The following is a 16,072-nucleotide window of genomic DNA, read 5'->3' on the forward strand; positions in this document are numbered from 1 at the left end:
CTTTGGGAGGCCAAAGCAGGTGGATCAAGGTCAGGAGTTCAAGAACATCCTGGCCAAGATGGTGAAACCCCGTGTCTACTAAAAAAAAAATACAAAACTTAGCCAGGCATGGTGGCGGGCGCCTGTAATCCCAGCTACTTGGGAGGCTGAGGTAGAGAATTGTTTGAACCCGGAAGGCGGAGGTTGCAGTGAGCTGAGATCATACCACTGCGTTCCAGCTTGGGTGACAGAGTGAGACTCCGTCTCAAAATCAAAACAAAAAAAAAGAAGAAAAACAATAAAGCTACAGTGAATAGTTGAGGTTGCCTAGGAAGCGTGGAAGTGAAGTCACGTATTTTGAGCTGGGTCATGACTTGTCACTTAAGCAGAGGTGAGCCCTTGAGAGGTTTTAAAGAGAAGTGATGTGGCAGCCATACTGTATGTTCCACGGACAGACTCCAGGGAGGCCGTGAAACCCCCAGAGCACAGCTTCTAAGGACGTGCCCACTCCTTAGCACCTCACTTCCCCCAACCCTGCCCTGCTCTGAGGTCTGTGCTGTGAAGGTGGCAGAGTAGACTGGACGGCGGGGAGTGGGACTGTCGTCATCAGATGAGAGCTAACAGTGGCAGAGGGTAGGCAAAACACTTGTGTTTGCAACATAAGGTGAGATTTGACAACTGACTGAGGGCGGGAGCAGCAGCCAAAACCAAAAAAGCCAGAGGGAAGTTGCAAGCACAAAAAAAAGTAGAAGATATAATGGGAGAAATAACAATAGTTGGCATCTATTGAACACTTACTAGGAGCTAGGTACAGGCCCGTTCATTCATTCATGCAATTAAAACTTTTTTTAAGAAACAGAGTCAGGCCGGGTGCGGTGGCTCAAGCCTGTAATCTCAGCACTGTGGGAGGCCGAGACGGGCGGATCACGAGGTCAGGAGATCGAGACCATCCTGGCTAACAGGGTGAAACCCCGTCTCTCCTAAAAAATACAAAAAACTAGCCGGGCGAGGTGGCGGGCGCCTGTAATCCCAGCTACTTGGGAGGCTGAGGCAGGAGAATGGCGTGAACCTGGGAGGCGGAGCTTGCAGTGAGCTGAGATCCGGCCACTGCACTCCAGCCTGGGCGACAGAGTGAGACTCCGTCTTAAAAAAAAAAAAAAAAAAGACACAGGTTGTGCTCCATTGCCCAGGCTGGAGTGCAATGGTGTGATCACAGCTCACTGCAGCCTTGAACTCCTGGCCTCAAGGAGTCCTCCCACCTCAGCCTCCTATGTAGCTGGGATTAGAGGTACGTGCAGTACACCTGGCTCCCTTTGAAAGTTTTTTGTAGAGGCAGGGCACAGTGGCTCACGCCTGTAATCCCAGCACTTTGGGAGGCCAAGGTGGGTGGATCACGAGGTCAGGAGTTCGAGACCAGCCTGACCAACATGGTGAAACCCCGTCTCTACTTAAAATACAAAAATTAGCTGGGTGTGGTGGTGGGCGCCTGTAATTCCAGCTACTCAGGAGGCTAAAGCATGAGACTTGCTTGAACCCGGAGGCGGAGGTTGCAGTGAGCCGAGATCATGCCACTGTATTCCAGCCTGGGTGACAGAGTGAGACCCCGTCTCGAAAAAAAAAAAAAAGAAGTTTTTTGTAGAGGCAGGGCCTTGCTCTGTTGCTGGTGCAGTCATGGCTCACTGTAGCCTCTAACTCCTGGCCTTAAGCAATCTTCTGTCCTCCACCTCCCAAAGCGCTGGGGTTACAGGCGTGCACTACCACACCTGGTCCCTACAATTGTTTATTGAGCACCTACTGAGCGCCTTGCATTATTTTAAGTGCTGGGTATTTGTCAGTGGACAAAACATTAAAAAATCACAGCCCTTAGGGAGCTTAGCCTCTAGCAGGGGTGTCAGACAATAACACAGCAAGTGTTGAGGAAGAAACGGAGGCGGCAGGGAGCGTGGTCGTTGAGCTTGGCCGACATGGAGCTGCAACAGTGGTACTCGGGCAGGGGCAGCATGGAGGCTGTGCTCCAGGGGAGCAGGACTGAGGGGCAAGGAGGAGATCTCCGGTTAGAAAGGCAGGAGAGATTCTCCAGGGCCTTGCCGGTGCCAGTGACAACTGGGGTTTTCCTGAGACGGGACTGCGAGGAATGGGGGCTCTCGGCGAGGAATGGGGGCTCCGGCGAGGAATGGGGGCTCTCAGGCTGGAGAGGGCAAAGGTGGGTCCGGGATGCTGTCTGCCCACAGGGCCCCTTCCCCAACGGCTGCCCAGGCCAAGGCCAACCCTGCTGGGTTGTGTGGTGTGAGCCATGAGGCTGCTGCCAGGCTCGTACCTCAGGCGTGATCGTGACACCCCGGCTTCACTGACCCTGCCCGTGGGGACATGGTGCCTGTGTGTGGGAACCTAGGCCTCAGCCGAGGCCCTAAGCGCCAGCACTGCCCAGAACCCAGCTCGGCGCTGGTACCCAGCCCGCCTGCCGTGGCCCCGGTGGAGTGGAGCCCGTGTCCAGTGGGGGCTGGCGCTACACTGTGGGGTGAGGGGCTGGCCTTGTCCCGTCGCAGACCTGTCCTTTCCTGGGGCAGGGTGGTGTGGGAGACGGTATCAGGGCCATTTGCTGAGTCTGCTCTGTCTCTGCCGCCCCTGCCTGAACACTCAGATTCTGAAAGTCAAGAAGACGTCATCCGGAACATTGCCAGGCACCTCGCCCAGGTCGGGGACAGCATGGACCGTAGCATCCCTCCGGGCCTGGTGAACGGCCTGGCCCTGCAGCTCCGGAACACCAGCCGGTCGGAGGAGGTGAGTGAGGGCCTGAGGACCGTGTGGGCAGGGAAGTGAGCCTATAGGGGCTGTTCCCTGCCTCTCACCAGGCAGCCCGCTGTGGCGTGAGGCCACTCAACTCGTGACTGTCCATTCCAGAACTCTGACGAAGGAACTGGACACAGGGCATGGTTCATTGCTTTTCAGAAGAATTCAGCTGGTTCACATCGAGGAAACCTGAACCTTCAATCAGGGGAAAGAGTTTAGGGGTAAAAGCCTCTAAAAGATGAAGGAAGCATGTTTGGCTGACAGAAGTAAAGGGCACTTTCTTGGGTTGTAGGGAGTTCAATAGTGGTGCCAGTGAGAGCCGTAAGCCCTGGGGTGCCGCCTGCTGGTCTGCGGGGCTCCTTGGTTGGAACCCACACAGCTTTCTGAGCTCTACCATTTGCTTGGCACTGTGGGGGATACAAGGTTGGTCCGGGGCACCGTGTCCCCAAAACACTTAGCGGGAAGGAGAGCGACATCCTCCAACTGCCAAATACAGGCCTGTAGCCATGGGAGCTGAGAGGAGAGAAAGTTCCACTTTTTCGACTCTACCAGCTGAAAACGCAGGCGTCCTCACTTCCTAGAAATCCAGTCATGCTTCTGTTCAGCAGGGCCAGCCTATGACGTCCCAGCAGCTGCCTAGAACGCAGGAGTGGCCGGCACACTCCCATGTAACTCTGCATGTGTGCCAGCGGGCCTGACGGTCCTCGCCAGCCTCATGGTCTGTGTCCAGTACCCCCCATGCAGTCCCCTTCCCCCCTCCATTCAGCTAGGTCTGCACCAATAAAATGGGCCTGGGCCTAAGGTGTCGCAGGTGGTCACTAGTTCTAGACTTGAAGTGCCTTGGGCGCAGGGACGACGACGGCTTCTTGTATCCCATCACCGTCTAACAGTGAGCGCAGGGGCTCACCACACATGCGTTTGCTTAACGAGCCCCCTGCCGGGAGTGATTGCAATCTTCCCTTTCCATTGCCTTTCAGAACTCAACTGCTTCTCATTCTTTCAGCCCAGCAGCCCTGGATACTTAATCAGTACTTCCCTTTGAAGTGCTGCTTCATACTGAGGACTGTGTTTCCTTTGAGAGGGAAGAGTATTAGTGAACCAGGTTGTGTGTGCCCCTCTGTGCAGGACCGGAACAGGGACCTGGCCACGGCCCTGGAGCAGCTGCTGCAGGCCTACCCTACAGACATGGAGAAGGAGAAGACCATGCTGGTGCTGGCCCTGCTGCTGGCCAAGAAGGTGGCCAGTCACACGCCGTCCTTGCTCCGTGATGTCTTTCAAACAACGGTGAATTTTATTAACCAGAACCTACGCGCCTACGTGAGGAGCTTAGCCAGAAACGTAAGAACCCATGATGAGGTCAGCCCCTTCCCTGCCTGCTGCCCATGCCCTTTTCTCTGGAAGGTCGAGAAGCCCAGCGGGGCCGCTGCCTCTGATGCCAGCACAAGGGTTACAGGCTGTCCTGCTCGGGTTAGGTTTTGCTGTTGTGAGCAAGAAAGCTATGTGTGGAAGGTGGTGAAGGGCACCCAGAGTCCTCTCGAGCTTTACCAGCTTACTATTGGAGACGTGCTCCACTCAGAGGGGCGGCAAAGGTTCATGTCGCACTCCTGGTGGGGTCCTCACAGCATAAGCAGGTGCAGAGTGGAAGGAAAGGGCTGGAGGGCCCACAATGAGCTTTTCAGACTGCTTGCCTTGTCAAAAAAGTAAGTGTCATGTGGTCGGCCGTGGTGGCTCACGCCTGTGATCCCAGCAGTCTGGGAGGCCGAGATGGGCAGATCACCTGAGGTCAGGAGTTCCAGACCAGCCTGGCCAACATGATGAAAGCCCATCTCTACTAAAATACAAAAATTAGCCGGGCATGGTGGTGCACACCTGTAGTCCCAGCTACTCAGAAGGCTGAGGCAGAACTGCCTGAACCCTGGAGGCAGAGGTTGCAGTGAACCGAGATCGCACCACTGCACTTTAGCCTGGATGACAGAGCGAGACTGCATCTCAAAAAAAAAAGGTGAAATGTGAACCAAAACGAGTAGTCGAAAAAGCGGGGGAGCTGTCTAAAATCTTTTCCAGAGCACATCTGTCCCACAACCAGGTATTAGAAGTCACCGTGTAAAGGCCAGGCATGGTGGCTCAAGCCTATAATCCCAGCAATTTGGGAAGCAGAGGAGGATTGCTTGAGGCCAGGAGTTTGAGACAAAACTGAGCAACATGGCAAGAGCCTGTCTCTAAAAAATTTATAAAAATAATTAGCTGAGGGCCGGGTGTGGTGGCTCATGCCTGTAATCCCAGCACTTTGGGAGGCCAAGGCCAGTGGATCATGAAGTCAGGAGTTCAAGACCAGCCTGGCCAAGATGGTGAAACCCTGTCTCTACTAAAAATACAAAAAAAAATTAGCTGGGTGCGGTGGCAGGTGCCTGTAATCCCAGCTACTTGAGGCAGGAGAATCGCTTAAATCCTGGCGGCAGAGGCTGCAGTGAGCCAAGATCACGCCAGTGCACTCCAGCCTGGGTGACAGAGTGAGACTGTCTCAAAAAAAAAAAAAAAAAAAAAATTAGCTGAGCATGGTGGCATGCACCTGTAGTTCACGCCATCATGGAGGCTGAGGCAGCTCGTCAGGAGGCTGAGGCAGAAGGATCTCTTTGCTTGAGGCCAGGAGTTCAAGGCTGCAGTGAGCTCATTGTGCCACTGCAGTCCAGCCTGAACAAAACAAGACCCTGTTTCTAAAAACAAACAGTGTTCACAACGCTGCCCAAGAAGGGCCGGTTTTTGCGGTTGCCCCCATGTAGCAAAATCTGGCGCTTCTGTTTCATAGACCCAAATGGATATTAAGTGGATGTGTCTTATTTGTAAATTTAAAAATATTGGCGAATGTTTGGGATTTTATGATGTGTCAGAAGCATTACTTCAGGCTTTGGTTTTTAAGTAAAATAGCATCTAATCCTCTACTGAGAACTCAAAAGAAAACATTCCTTATATGCTGTGGTCTTCAGTTATACAGGCATTTTAAAAACAGGAGAATGAGGCCGGGCGCGGTGGCTCAAGCCTGTAATCCCAGCACTTTTGGGAGGCTGAGATGGGCAGATCACAGGTCAGGAGATTGAGACCATCCTGGCTAACATGGTGAAACTCCATCTCTACTAAAAAATACAAAAAATTAGCCAGGTGAGGTGGCGGGCGCCTGTAGTCCCAGCTACTTGGGAGGCTGAGGCAGGAGAATGGCGTAAACCCAGGAGGCCGAGCTTGTAGTGAGCTGAGATCCGGCCACTGTGCTCCAGACTGGGTGACAGAGCGAGACTCCATCTCAAAAAAAAAATAAAAAAACCAGGAGAATGAATATAAGTCTTAAATCAGGCATTCAAGCCAGCTGAACTGTTGGAAGGAGGTAAGCCTGAGGCCATTCCTGGACAGCTTTTACCAACACCCATGTAAAGGGGGAATGAGTGGGCAAGACGTGTGCGGCTGCCTGTAGGGACAGCTTACCAGAGACTGACGGCTGAGGCAGAATCGTGATTCCTCTAACCCAGCAGGGGCCTCCCGACACCGTCAGTGCCTCGGAGATGTGAACAGCCACCTCACCGCCCGAACAGCCTGTTTTGCAGTTGCCCCCACGTAGCAGAAAGTAGATGCACGGATAGGATTTCAGGGCCCTGGAGAACATGTTTTTGCATAAACCCCAGCTTTGCTCCGCTGTGGCAGAGAGCTCTGGAGCCTGGTTTGTGAATGAGCCTAGCTGATTCTGGCTTTTTCTCCTTTCTTGCTCTAGGGGATGGACTGAACCGACAGTTCCAAAAGTGTGACTGGCTAAAGCTCGATATGGTCACAGCCATGTAGCTGCTTCCAGTGTAGACCGAGCCCTGGCATGTCAACAGCGTTCCTAGAGAAGACGGGCTGGAAGATAGCTGTGATTTCTGTTTCAAAGACAATGTTTTAAGCTTATAATGCATTCTAAAAGATCCACATTAATATACTTGAATGAAAATATCAATTTACACGTATTTGAATGGCCTTCGTATCATCCACACATGAATCTGCACATTCGTAAATCTACACACGGTGCCTTTATTTCCGCTGTGCAGATTCTCACTTGAAAATTAAATTGAAAAGCAGGTTTCAAGGAAGTAGAAACAAAATACAATTTTTTTGGTAAAAAAAAATTACTGTTTATATTAAAGTACAACCATAGGGGATCGTCTTACAGCAGGCAGTATCCCGTTCGAGGAAAGCAAGAATTGGAGAGGAAAGGAACATACCCCTTACAAATGAAAAATTCCACTCAAAATAGGGACTATCTTAATACTAAGGAACCGACAATCTTCCTGTTTAAAAACCAAATGGCCCAGAGATTCGGAACTGAAGTGCTGCACGCAAACAGTGGGACCGTCCGGCCCCAGTACGTAGGCGCTTGACCTTCTCAATTTCATCTCCCTTTGTTTGAGTCAAAAAGAACCACTTGGGGTTCTAAAAGGTGTGAAGGTGGTTTAAGGGCCCAGGTCAGCCACTGTTTACAAAATCAGGTAACTAACGGCATGCACCTTTTCTCCTTCCATGACATCAAGGCTTTGCTAAAGACATTAAGCCACGGGTGCCGGAAGCTACTGCGATGCCCTGGGAGTAGCCTGGGAAGTTTACAGAAGCTGGAGACTTCCAATTTCTAGCCGTACGCTCGGCTCATCCATGCCTCAGAAGTGCATCTGGAGAGAAGAGGTTTCTAAGCATAAAAGATGAAAGAGCAGTTGGACTTTTTAAAAATTCAGCAAAGCAGTTCCCTCTCCTAGGAACAGTCAAAACCAAGTCACTTAGGTAGTACCAAAATAAACAAGGAAGAGCTTAGCTTTAGGAACAGTGCAACGCTGGTCTGCTGTTCAGTGGGAAGCTATGGCCTTGGAATCAGTTTAAAAGCACGACGGTGGATGCTGGGTCTGTATCACACACGTTGCTGTGAACAGGAATCTCCTGTGACCACAACAGGAGGCTACTGGAGATGCGCATGAGTAAGGGCACTGACGGACTCATGATTTCTTCTTACCACCTTCCTGTTCCGTAAGAGTTTAAAATCATCAGAAAAGAAAAACAAACTCTATATTGTTCAGCATGGAATACATACCACACTAGGGCTGGCTCAACTGAAGTGGGCAAAAGGTTACCAATACTAAAAAGAAATGCTGCCGTGCAGTGTGAAGGCCACGGTTTGGAAAAAAATTTTTCTAAAACTATGACTTTTCCTGTTTCAGAGTGGACTTTTAAAAAAGTTTCCCGATCACAATGGAAAAAAAGTTGAACCATGCTGCACCTACACACCATCCGTACATCAGCCATTATAATCAGATTCTCACTGGGGGAGGCATTTTCTTCCCCAAGGGGCTATACAGGCGTCACCCGGAACTAATGGAAAAGGGCTCTAGAGCAGCAAATGACTGGACTATCATCTCTCACTGCCTCTTCCACGGCATCTTCACCTTATTCTGTTTCACTTGAATTCATACAGTAGGCCGCCATTTTATTACAGCTTATAACAGGCCTTAGTGTAAATTCTTCCAGACCAAATCTGAGATACCGTCTTGGTTGTAAAGCAAGAGCATCACCCCTTCTCCCAAGGCCAACATGATAAACAGATTGCATTGTCTCAAACACAGCTGCTCCAGTCTTGAGCACTTCCCAGCCATGGTGACTCCGGCATAGCCTGGCAGTTGGTGGATTTTGCCCTGTAACACAATCCTCGTGGAAATGACTGAAAGGTGATTTTAATTCAAAGAATGTGTTTTCCTTTCTGTTTTAAAAATATTCGAATGAAGTGATGGAAATTCCTTTGTTAAACATCAAAAGCTTTCTCCTTGAAAAGATGCTTGGTGTATCTGAAAGTCACGTGGGATATCTGGTGCATTCAGAAGGTCAAAGCATTCCTGACCTCTCCTCTTAGGATCCAGCATTAACTGCTGAGATACTCAAGGCTTCCTTAAAGGGTCACAGCACTAGCGCCTGGTTTGATTGTCCAACAACTTTATTAGTTGTGCTGACTGAGAATTGGAATATAGAGAGTCCTTTGAATGTAACGATCTTGTTTTCAGAACCTGGAGTCAAACCAATTAAGTATGGACTTACAAAGACAATTGATCATATGAAATGATACCGCCTAAGTCAAGGGCATAGAGTGACCATGTGGATAGAAAGATGAGTCCATCGATTATCTTCAGATCCCATGTGTTCTCTCTAGTACATTGCTTCTGACAGAATAACTCACAGATTTGAAGTCTGTTCCTTTCCCCGATGAAGAGGAGATTGGCCAAAAGGTAGATGACAGGAGGGAAGAGGAGCCAGAATGAGCCACAATGGTCAGTTCAGCAAAGCGGAGCGGCCGCACAGGGGGCCCATGGAACTCACACAGAAAAAGGAAACATGCTGCTTCAGTAAAATGCCCGTGTTAACCTAATTATCCAAATCACCGATCAATTCTGGTATTTTTAACATGACAGCATTTGAGCCAACACTAAACTGACCTTAATTAAGGAATGAGTTAGGTAGGAAGAGGCACTTTTAATCTGGAGGAAGAAATGGAAGACTGTAATAGGAAAAATGCAGGTTTAGGAAAAAAATAAATGTTTTCCTTTGATGCTGGCCAAGGACCCCTCTACATAATACAGTTCTCTTGCTGGAAAGCATCAGGGACAGAGTTATTCCAAGCTCTGCAACAGGGAAGATTGTACTTTGACCTTCTTTTCCTGGGGAAAGGGAACAACTGGTAGTCTTAAAATGTCAAAACTTTTCTTCTAAATAGTACATTAACTAGTTTCTTCCGGTGGTGCAAAGAACACTCCCCACACTGAGCAGTATCACTATACAGTTTCCCCTGAGGAGAGGTGAGAGCGGCAGAGACTCACCTGGAGGCAGCTGCTCCTTTTTAACTGATGACAAGGCCTTGCAAATACCCCCGAGAACAATTTCACTGTGCGCTCGCAGGGAAGCAGCAGTCTGGTGTGGGCTCCTGTGGCGTAGACATCAAATGTGGAAGACCTGATGGTGTTAGTGTGTGAGGATGCCAGGCTGAAGTGAAACAGCCATGCGAAAAGGGAAGATGGGATGTGCTAATATTTTAGTGGCATGCACTTTCCAACTGTCCATGGAGCTCTTTATAGATGAGGTCACTGAACGTCACTGTTTTGTACCACAGAACTGGTGTTCTCTGGCCAAGGTGATAACTACCATGATGTGCTGTGGAATGTCCTAGGTTTTCACCACGAGGGTCTTCCAGGAGCTGACATACTTGTGGCCATACCTGGTCAACCCTCCTAAGGCCCCGACCTGTTGGAGTGTCTGTCCAGAGGCCAAGCAGTGCTTCCAGATATTCCCCCACTTCACTCCACAGCCCCTACCCTTATGACGGCATACGCAGGGGAGAAGGGACACACTCGAACAAACAGAAAAGGAGCGAGAAATGCATCTGCTGTCTTCACCCCCTTCACTTAGCACTTTGTGATCATTGCTGGGACAGATTGCCTAACCTTGTTTATAAGCAAAAATATTTAATCAAGAAAGCTAATGAAAGTGCATCAGCAATGCCTGTGGATTCTGTAACCACAAAGCATCTCACTCAATGTCTACACGGAAAACAGCTACATAATTGGAAGCTGAGACCAGTCCTGGACCTAACCCTCACTCTTGTTTTTTGTAGTAGAACATGCTTAATATTTAAGTGAGCCTATATGGTGACTTTGTACAAATTAAGACTTCCCTTCTCCCAAGGCCCACAGCATGGCGAGCAGAGCACAGGCTGCACGTCGGAATTTGTTCCATCAGTCCTTATGCAGTAAACAACTGGCGCAACTGTTTGCAGGGGACCTGCCAATACTGCTTTGCAGGGCCAGGAAAATAAAAACCGGCAAAATCATTGCCTTGCCTCTGCTATGCTTGAGGACATTAGAAAAACTAACAAATTTGGCCGGGCGCGGTGGCTCAAGCCTGTAATCCCAGCACTTTGGGAGGCCGAGATGGGCGGATCACGAGGTCAGGAGATCGAGACCATCCTGGCTAACACGGTGAAACCCCGTCTCTACTAAAAAATACAAAAAACTAGCCGGGCGAGGTGGTGGTCGCCTGTAGTCCCAGCTACTTGGGAGGCTGAGGCAGGAGAATGGCTAAACCCGGGAGGCGGAGCTTGCAGTGAGCTGAGATCCGGCCACTGCACTCCAGCCTGGGCGACAGAGGGAGACTCCGTCTCAAAAAAAAAAAAGAAAAACTAACAAACTCTGGGCCAGGTGCGGTGGCTCACGCCTGTAATCCCACCACTTTGGGAGGCCGAGGCGGGTGGATCACGAGGTCAGGAGATCAAGACCATCCTGGACAACACGGTGAAATCCCGTCTCTACTAAAAATACAAAAAAATTAGCCGGGCGAGGTGGCGGGAGCCTGTAGTCCCAGCTACTCGGGAGGCTGAGGCAGGAGAATGGTGTGAACCCGGGAGGCGGAGCTTGCAGTGAGCCGAGACTGCGCCACTGCAGTCCAGCCTGGGCGACAGAGTGAGACTGTCTCAAAAAAAAACCAAAAAAAACAAAAAAGAACTACTAACGAACTCTGATTAGGTTCCTCATTCTGTAATATGGGAATAAAAGGAATACAAACAGCGATTAGAACTGTGAAGGTGAAATAAGGCACGTGAGAGCACTAGAACCATCTCTGGCATGTTGTAAATGCTCAACTACTATTTGCTAAAAGTATAATTATCGACATGAGTTTTTTTTAGGAAAAATTATACACTCTAAACTCAAATGGATGTCATAATCAAGAGATTATCACTAAGGGCAGGTCTTGGTGCACCAGAGAAGAGGAAACATTCTGGTATGCAGTGTGTCGCTGAGATGTTAAATGAGATAATGCTTGTGTGGGAATTTGGGCAGAAGCTCTAAGTCGTGTCTGTTAGCAATCTGATAGCCTACAAGGCCGTCTTGATGGATATGATCACCACCTCAAATTCTTGGAAAGATAAGTGTGTGTGGAAAGATGTAAGAAATTAAGAGAAAGGGAAACAACTTCTTAGCTACATTTTATTTCTATAAAACATCTCTTAAAATAATTCAAACACTGAAATGTCCACATCTCATACCTTTCAGGAGAAAGGAAAGGAGCAGGCATTACTTTCATATTATTGAGGGAATCAGCTCAAAGCCTGAGGAAATTAATAGTAGCTGTGAGCCAAAGCCATGTCTCCAGGTTCACGGCTCACTCCCCCAGGACAAGCCTAGGTAGGTAGTGGCTGCATCTGGTGTCCCTGGGACAGAAATGCAGGTGAGAAGGGGTCTCAAGAATGCCTCGAGGGGGAAATGGGTGACCCAGAAGGTCAACAGTTGCATTTCTTGATCTAGAATGTTCTCTAGAAGGAAATGAGAGTCCCCTTAAGGCACACTGTAGGTACTGACTGATTTCTGTGGGCCCAGAATTATCACTTTAGAGAGGATAAATTGGCATTCTTTGTTTTTTTCCCCCCAATAAATCATTACCTTCAACAGAGCAGTTGAGATGAGGTCTAAGAACTAACAAGAACTTTTCTATAAACAAGTTGGATTTATTCTGAATCTTTCCTTTACCTTCACTTAGAGGGTATGTAAGTTGGAAGCAGGAAGGAATGGCCTACTATCAGCTCCTCCCCCAAAAAGGAAGGGGAGCTTGAGAAATCGTTTTTTAAATGTATGAGCAAAAAGCAGGAGTACAGTAGGAAGCAGTCCTCATGAGGTAAGGAAGTGAAGGAAGAACGGGGATGCTGCCACATCCTGTTAACTCAGGAGCTGACCGAGAGTTACCTAGAGAAAGCCAATGGAAAACACTAGCTCCATTACCTAGCAAAATACAACTGGCCAAATCACTGTGGCTGTGTTCAACAGGTGGGGAAATAAAGCAGCAAGGAGCCGCTTCCATACACATTTCTTCCTTATTCTTTTGTGGGCAGCACAGACTCAAATATCCTAAGCCTCATGAGCACCTCCTTTCAGCAGCTCAGGGATGAACCTGGCTTCGATCAGCGCTTGAATCTGCTCAGCCAGCGGAGGATCCAGAGTTTGGCAAGTGTTAATATTGGAACTCCAAATATTTTATCACTTTTCAAAAATCAAGATAACTCACCAGTTTTCTCTGCTCTTCACCTATGCAAACACAAATAATAGCAATTAGAATACAGAATAATCCAATGCAACTATCAGAGCCCATGAAGAAAAATGTTGCCTCGCTAATCCCATTCCCCCCACTCACCTCTAATTACTTAATCCAAGTACACAAAAACCCTTCAAACATCACTCCCTCAGTGGGACACCAAAACACAGAACATAAAGACACGCTACACGATAAAGCTGGAAAGACACACAAACACACTCCCAGACCTTGTTTTGACCAATTTTTAAATAGTATTGCTTTAGGGAGATTTTATTTGAAAACATAAATTTCAAAAAGAAAGCACATTTAAAACATCAGGTTTTGTGATCAGGGTAGGTAAAGTATTTTTATTATAAATTTCAGGATCTAAAAAATAATTTATTACATTTACTAAGATAAATCTAAGATGACCTTTTTAAACCAAGCCACATGTGCCCTGCATAGTGACGTCGTGACCCTGGGGCATGGAGAGATGCAGGTTTACTCTTCCTTCAGGGCTGGGGTCAGCCAGAGGAAAGAAAATTATACCAATGCTCAACTAGCATATACTGATTAGGACTATTCTGGTTTATTACCCTGGCATTGAAGAATTCAGGTGAAGATGCTGCCAAACTAGAATCTGCAGAGCAGCCTCAGTCTTAAAATTCAAGCTTCTTTTTCCTACTTTTTATTTCAGTGATATTTAGGACACACTATATTTCATAAGAGTTATGACCTAACTGGCTCTAAAAGCCCAAGAATAAAAATCCTTACCACCTAGCAAGAGACCCATAGAACTGGTCAGTAGTAAGACTGAGGTCACGTATTGGAAAAAACATACTAGCCCAGGATTAAAGACAGTGCCCATCCAGCAACAGAGATGTTGCTGGCAACTAACCATAGCGGTGGGTGACCACTGATGAAAAGTGCTGAAGAGACCTCAGAAGGTCATCCGGGTTTTCCTCCTGCCTTGACACAAGACAAATGTGTCTCTCTAGCCAGACTGACTTGCAATTGCACTCACAAGTGGGGACCCCAGGTCTCTTTCATGTTATTTTCTCTGTATACATATTTCAAAGATTCCTCAAGGCAGCATTTTTACAAGGTGGAGCTGCAGGAAGCTTTGGGGACTTGACAGGTCTGAGCAGAAGTCCAGAGCAACCCCCCCTTAACGGGATCTTAGCAGGAACCTGGGGGTGAAGAGGAACAGTGCAGTCCCTGAGAGGCAGCTGAGAGTACGGGCGAGCACCCTCACACTCCAGGATGAGGGGCGGGGGGGCAAAAAAAGAGTGGGTGCAGAGCTCAGCCTGCTCATCAGGAAAGATGAAATTCTAAGGGGATTAAGAGCTAACAAGTCGGGAGCTGAGGAGCCCACAGCTAAGCTCTCAGCTGGGAATTTCTATCCCAATTCTTCCTAAGTAAACCCTCTTCCGCTAAAGCAGTGGGTCTCCACAGGGGATGTTCACAAGGGACATGTGGCAATGTCTAGAGACATTTTCGGTTGTCATCTCTGGGAGGGGGTGCCACTGGCATCTAGTGGGTGGAGGCCAGGGATGCTGCTGAACATCCCACCACAGAGAATGATCAGAATATCACTAGTGCCAAGGCTGGGAAACCCTGTCCTGGAGGGGGGCTTTACCCCTAAGGTTCTCAATTTAGCATGAGCCGAGGCCCTTGGGATTTACAGTCAGACGAACGTGAATGCCCCACCTCAAGCCCTAACATGCCTAACATGCCACTGCCACGTTGAGCAGAAGTCCCCAGTTATCCCAGAGTGTTCCACAAATGTCCAGACAGCTGCTGGAGGTTCAAATTCCAGCCAGTACAACTCCAACCTTACATCCTTCTGTCTGTCTCTCCTGAAAAGCCTTCTATTTCTTTCTCAGAGCCAGGGCTACCCCGATGGCCACTGCCAGGATGGCAACAGCAGCAGCGCCTCCAAACAGCAGTATAGACTTGCCCTCAGACAGCGGCAGGGGCTTCATCTCGCCAGCGGGGGACAGTCTAGACTTGCCCTCAGAGAGCGGCAGGGGCTTCATCTCGCCGGGAGGGGACAGCTCTTCCCCAAGGCTCTCTTCCCTTGCGTTTGTCTCCTTCTCACTCAGCAGCATTTCTGTGGGTTCCGGCGCAGGGACCACCTCCTCCACTTCAGTAGGTTCAACTGTTGCTGCTTTCACCTCTTCTTCATCAAGTTCTACAAACAGAGATGTAGCAGGGCTGGATTTCTCCACTGTGATCACTTCTGTGTCAGGTTCCCTTGTCCCCAGCAAGGAGGTGGCAGTGATATGTGGAAGCAAGGGGGCTGGGGCTTCAGGGAGGGCCTCTGGTAGCTCCCCCGCCGGCAAGACCACAGAAGCCACAGCAGCCTCTTCCATGCCCTCGGGCACTTCCTCTTTCTCCACGTGCACGATGTCAGAATTAGAGGAGTTGTTCTCACTCTTCTCTCCAGCTCCGTTGCTGTCTAAGCTTTTCACCTCTTCAGGATCCATTGCTATCTGCTGCCAGGACTCAGGGCCTAGAGAGACTGGTAGGCTTTCTGTGTGCCAGCTCTGGCTAGCTGACAGCGAGACAGGTAAGCTCTCGGACTGCCAGGAAGTGGTCACAGTTGGAGACTCTGGGGGACTGACCTGTCCAGAGTTGTCGCTGGGCAGGATATAAATGTCATTGCTATCTTCTGCAGTGATTCCAGGGTATTCCTCCTCCTCCGACTCAAGACTAAACACAGTGCCCTAGAAACGAAGGACAAGTGTCAATAATAAAAATCTATTTAAAAAATAAACATCAATCTGTAAAGCAAATTCCTTCCTAAACTGAAGTTCTAGGAATGAAACACTGTTTAAATCTACATAGTTTCTGAATGGAATGCATTTATTTGTAGGCCAATGCAGAGAAACCATTTTTGACAGTCTTCTGAGCAGTTTCCTTGAAACTAAAAAATCATGAGTTAATTTACATTCAGTATAATTCACACACAGGCTGAGTGCATCCTAATCTGAAAACCTGAAATCCGAAATGCTCCAAAATCTGAGATTTTTTTTTTTTTTTTAGACGGGGTCTTGCTCTGTCTCCCAGGCTACAGTGCAGTGGTACAATCTCGGCTCACTGCAACCTCCGCCTCCCAGGTTTAAGCGATTCTCCTGCTTCAGCCTCCCCAGTAGCTGAGATTATAGGCACCCGCCACCACGCACAGCTAACT

General features: G+C 48.8%; 2 protein-coding genes across 15 annotated transcripts in view; one reads left to right on the forward strand and one right to left on the reverse strand.

Moving 5' to 3' along the window:
- The window catches only part of BID (BH3 interacting domain death agonist), a 44,688-nt gene extending 30,541 nt beyond the window's left edge, over window positions 1-14,147 (forward strand). For all 4 annotated transcript variants that reach the window (XM_073007085.1, XM_073007086.1, XM_073007084.1 and 1 more), the window contains 3 exons: window positions 2,621-2,760; window positions 3,895-4,107; window positions 6,527-14,147. In XM_073007085.1, the coding sequence (XP_072863186.1) occupies window positions 2,621-2,760; window positions 3,895-4,107; window positions 6,527-6,538 (365 nt within the window). In that variant the 3' untranslated portion in view covers window positions 6,539-14,147. The remainder of the gene's footprint in view (window positions 1-2,620; window positions 2,761-3,894; window positions 4,108-6,526) is intronic.
- The window catches only part of BCL2L13 (BCL2 like 13), a 96,721-nt gene continuing 93,777 nt past the window's right edge, over window positions 13,129-16,072 (reverse strand). For 8 of the 11 annotated variants that reach the window (XM_073007074.1, XM_073007076.1, XM_073007073.1 and 5 more), the window contains one exon: window positions 13,217-15,605. In XM_073007074.1, the coding sequence (XP_072863175.1) occupies window positions 14,748-15,605 (858 nt within the window). In that variant the 3' untranslated portion in view covers window positions 13,217-14,747. Of the gene's footprint in view, window positions 15,606-16,072 lie in introns of all 11 variants that reach the window. The other 3 variants (XM_073007081.1, XM_073007078.1, XM_073007082.1) reach the window with 2 other exon arrangements.

The sequence above is a fragment of the Chlorocebus sabaeus genome, chromosome 19, assembly GCF_047675955.1.
Source record: "Chlorocebus sabaeus isolate Y175 chromosome 19, mChlSab1.0.hap1, whole genome shotgun sequence".
Taxonomy (NCBI): domain Eukaryota; kingdom Metazoa; phylum Chordata; class Mammalia; order Primates; family Cercopithecidae; genus Chlorocebus; species Chlorocebus sabaeus.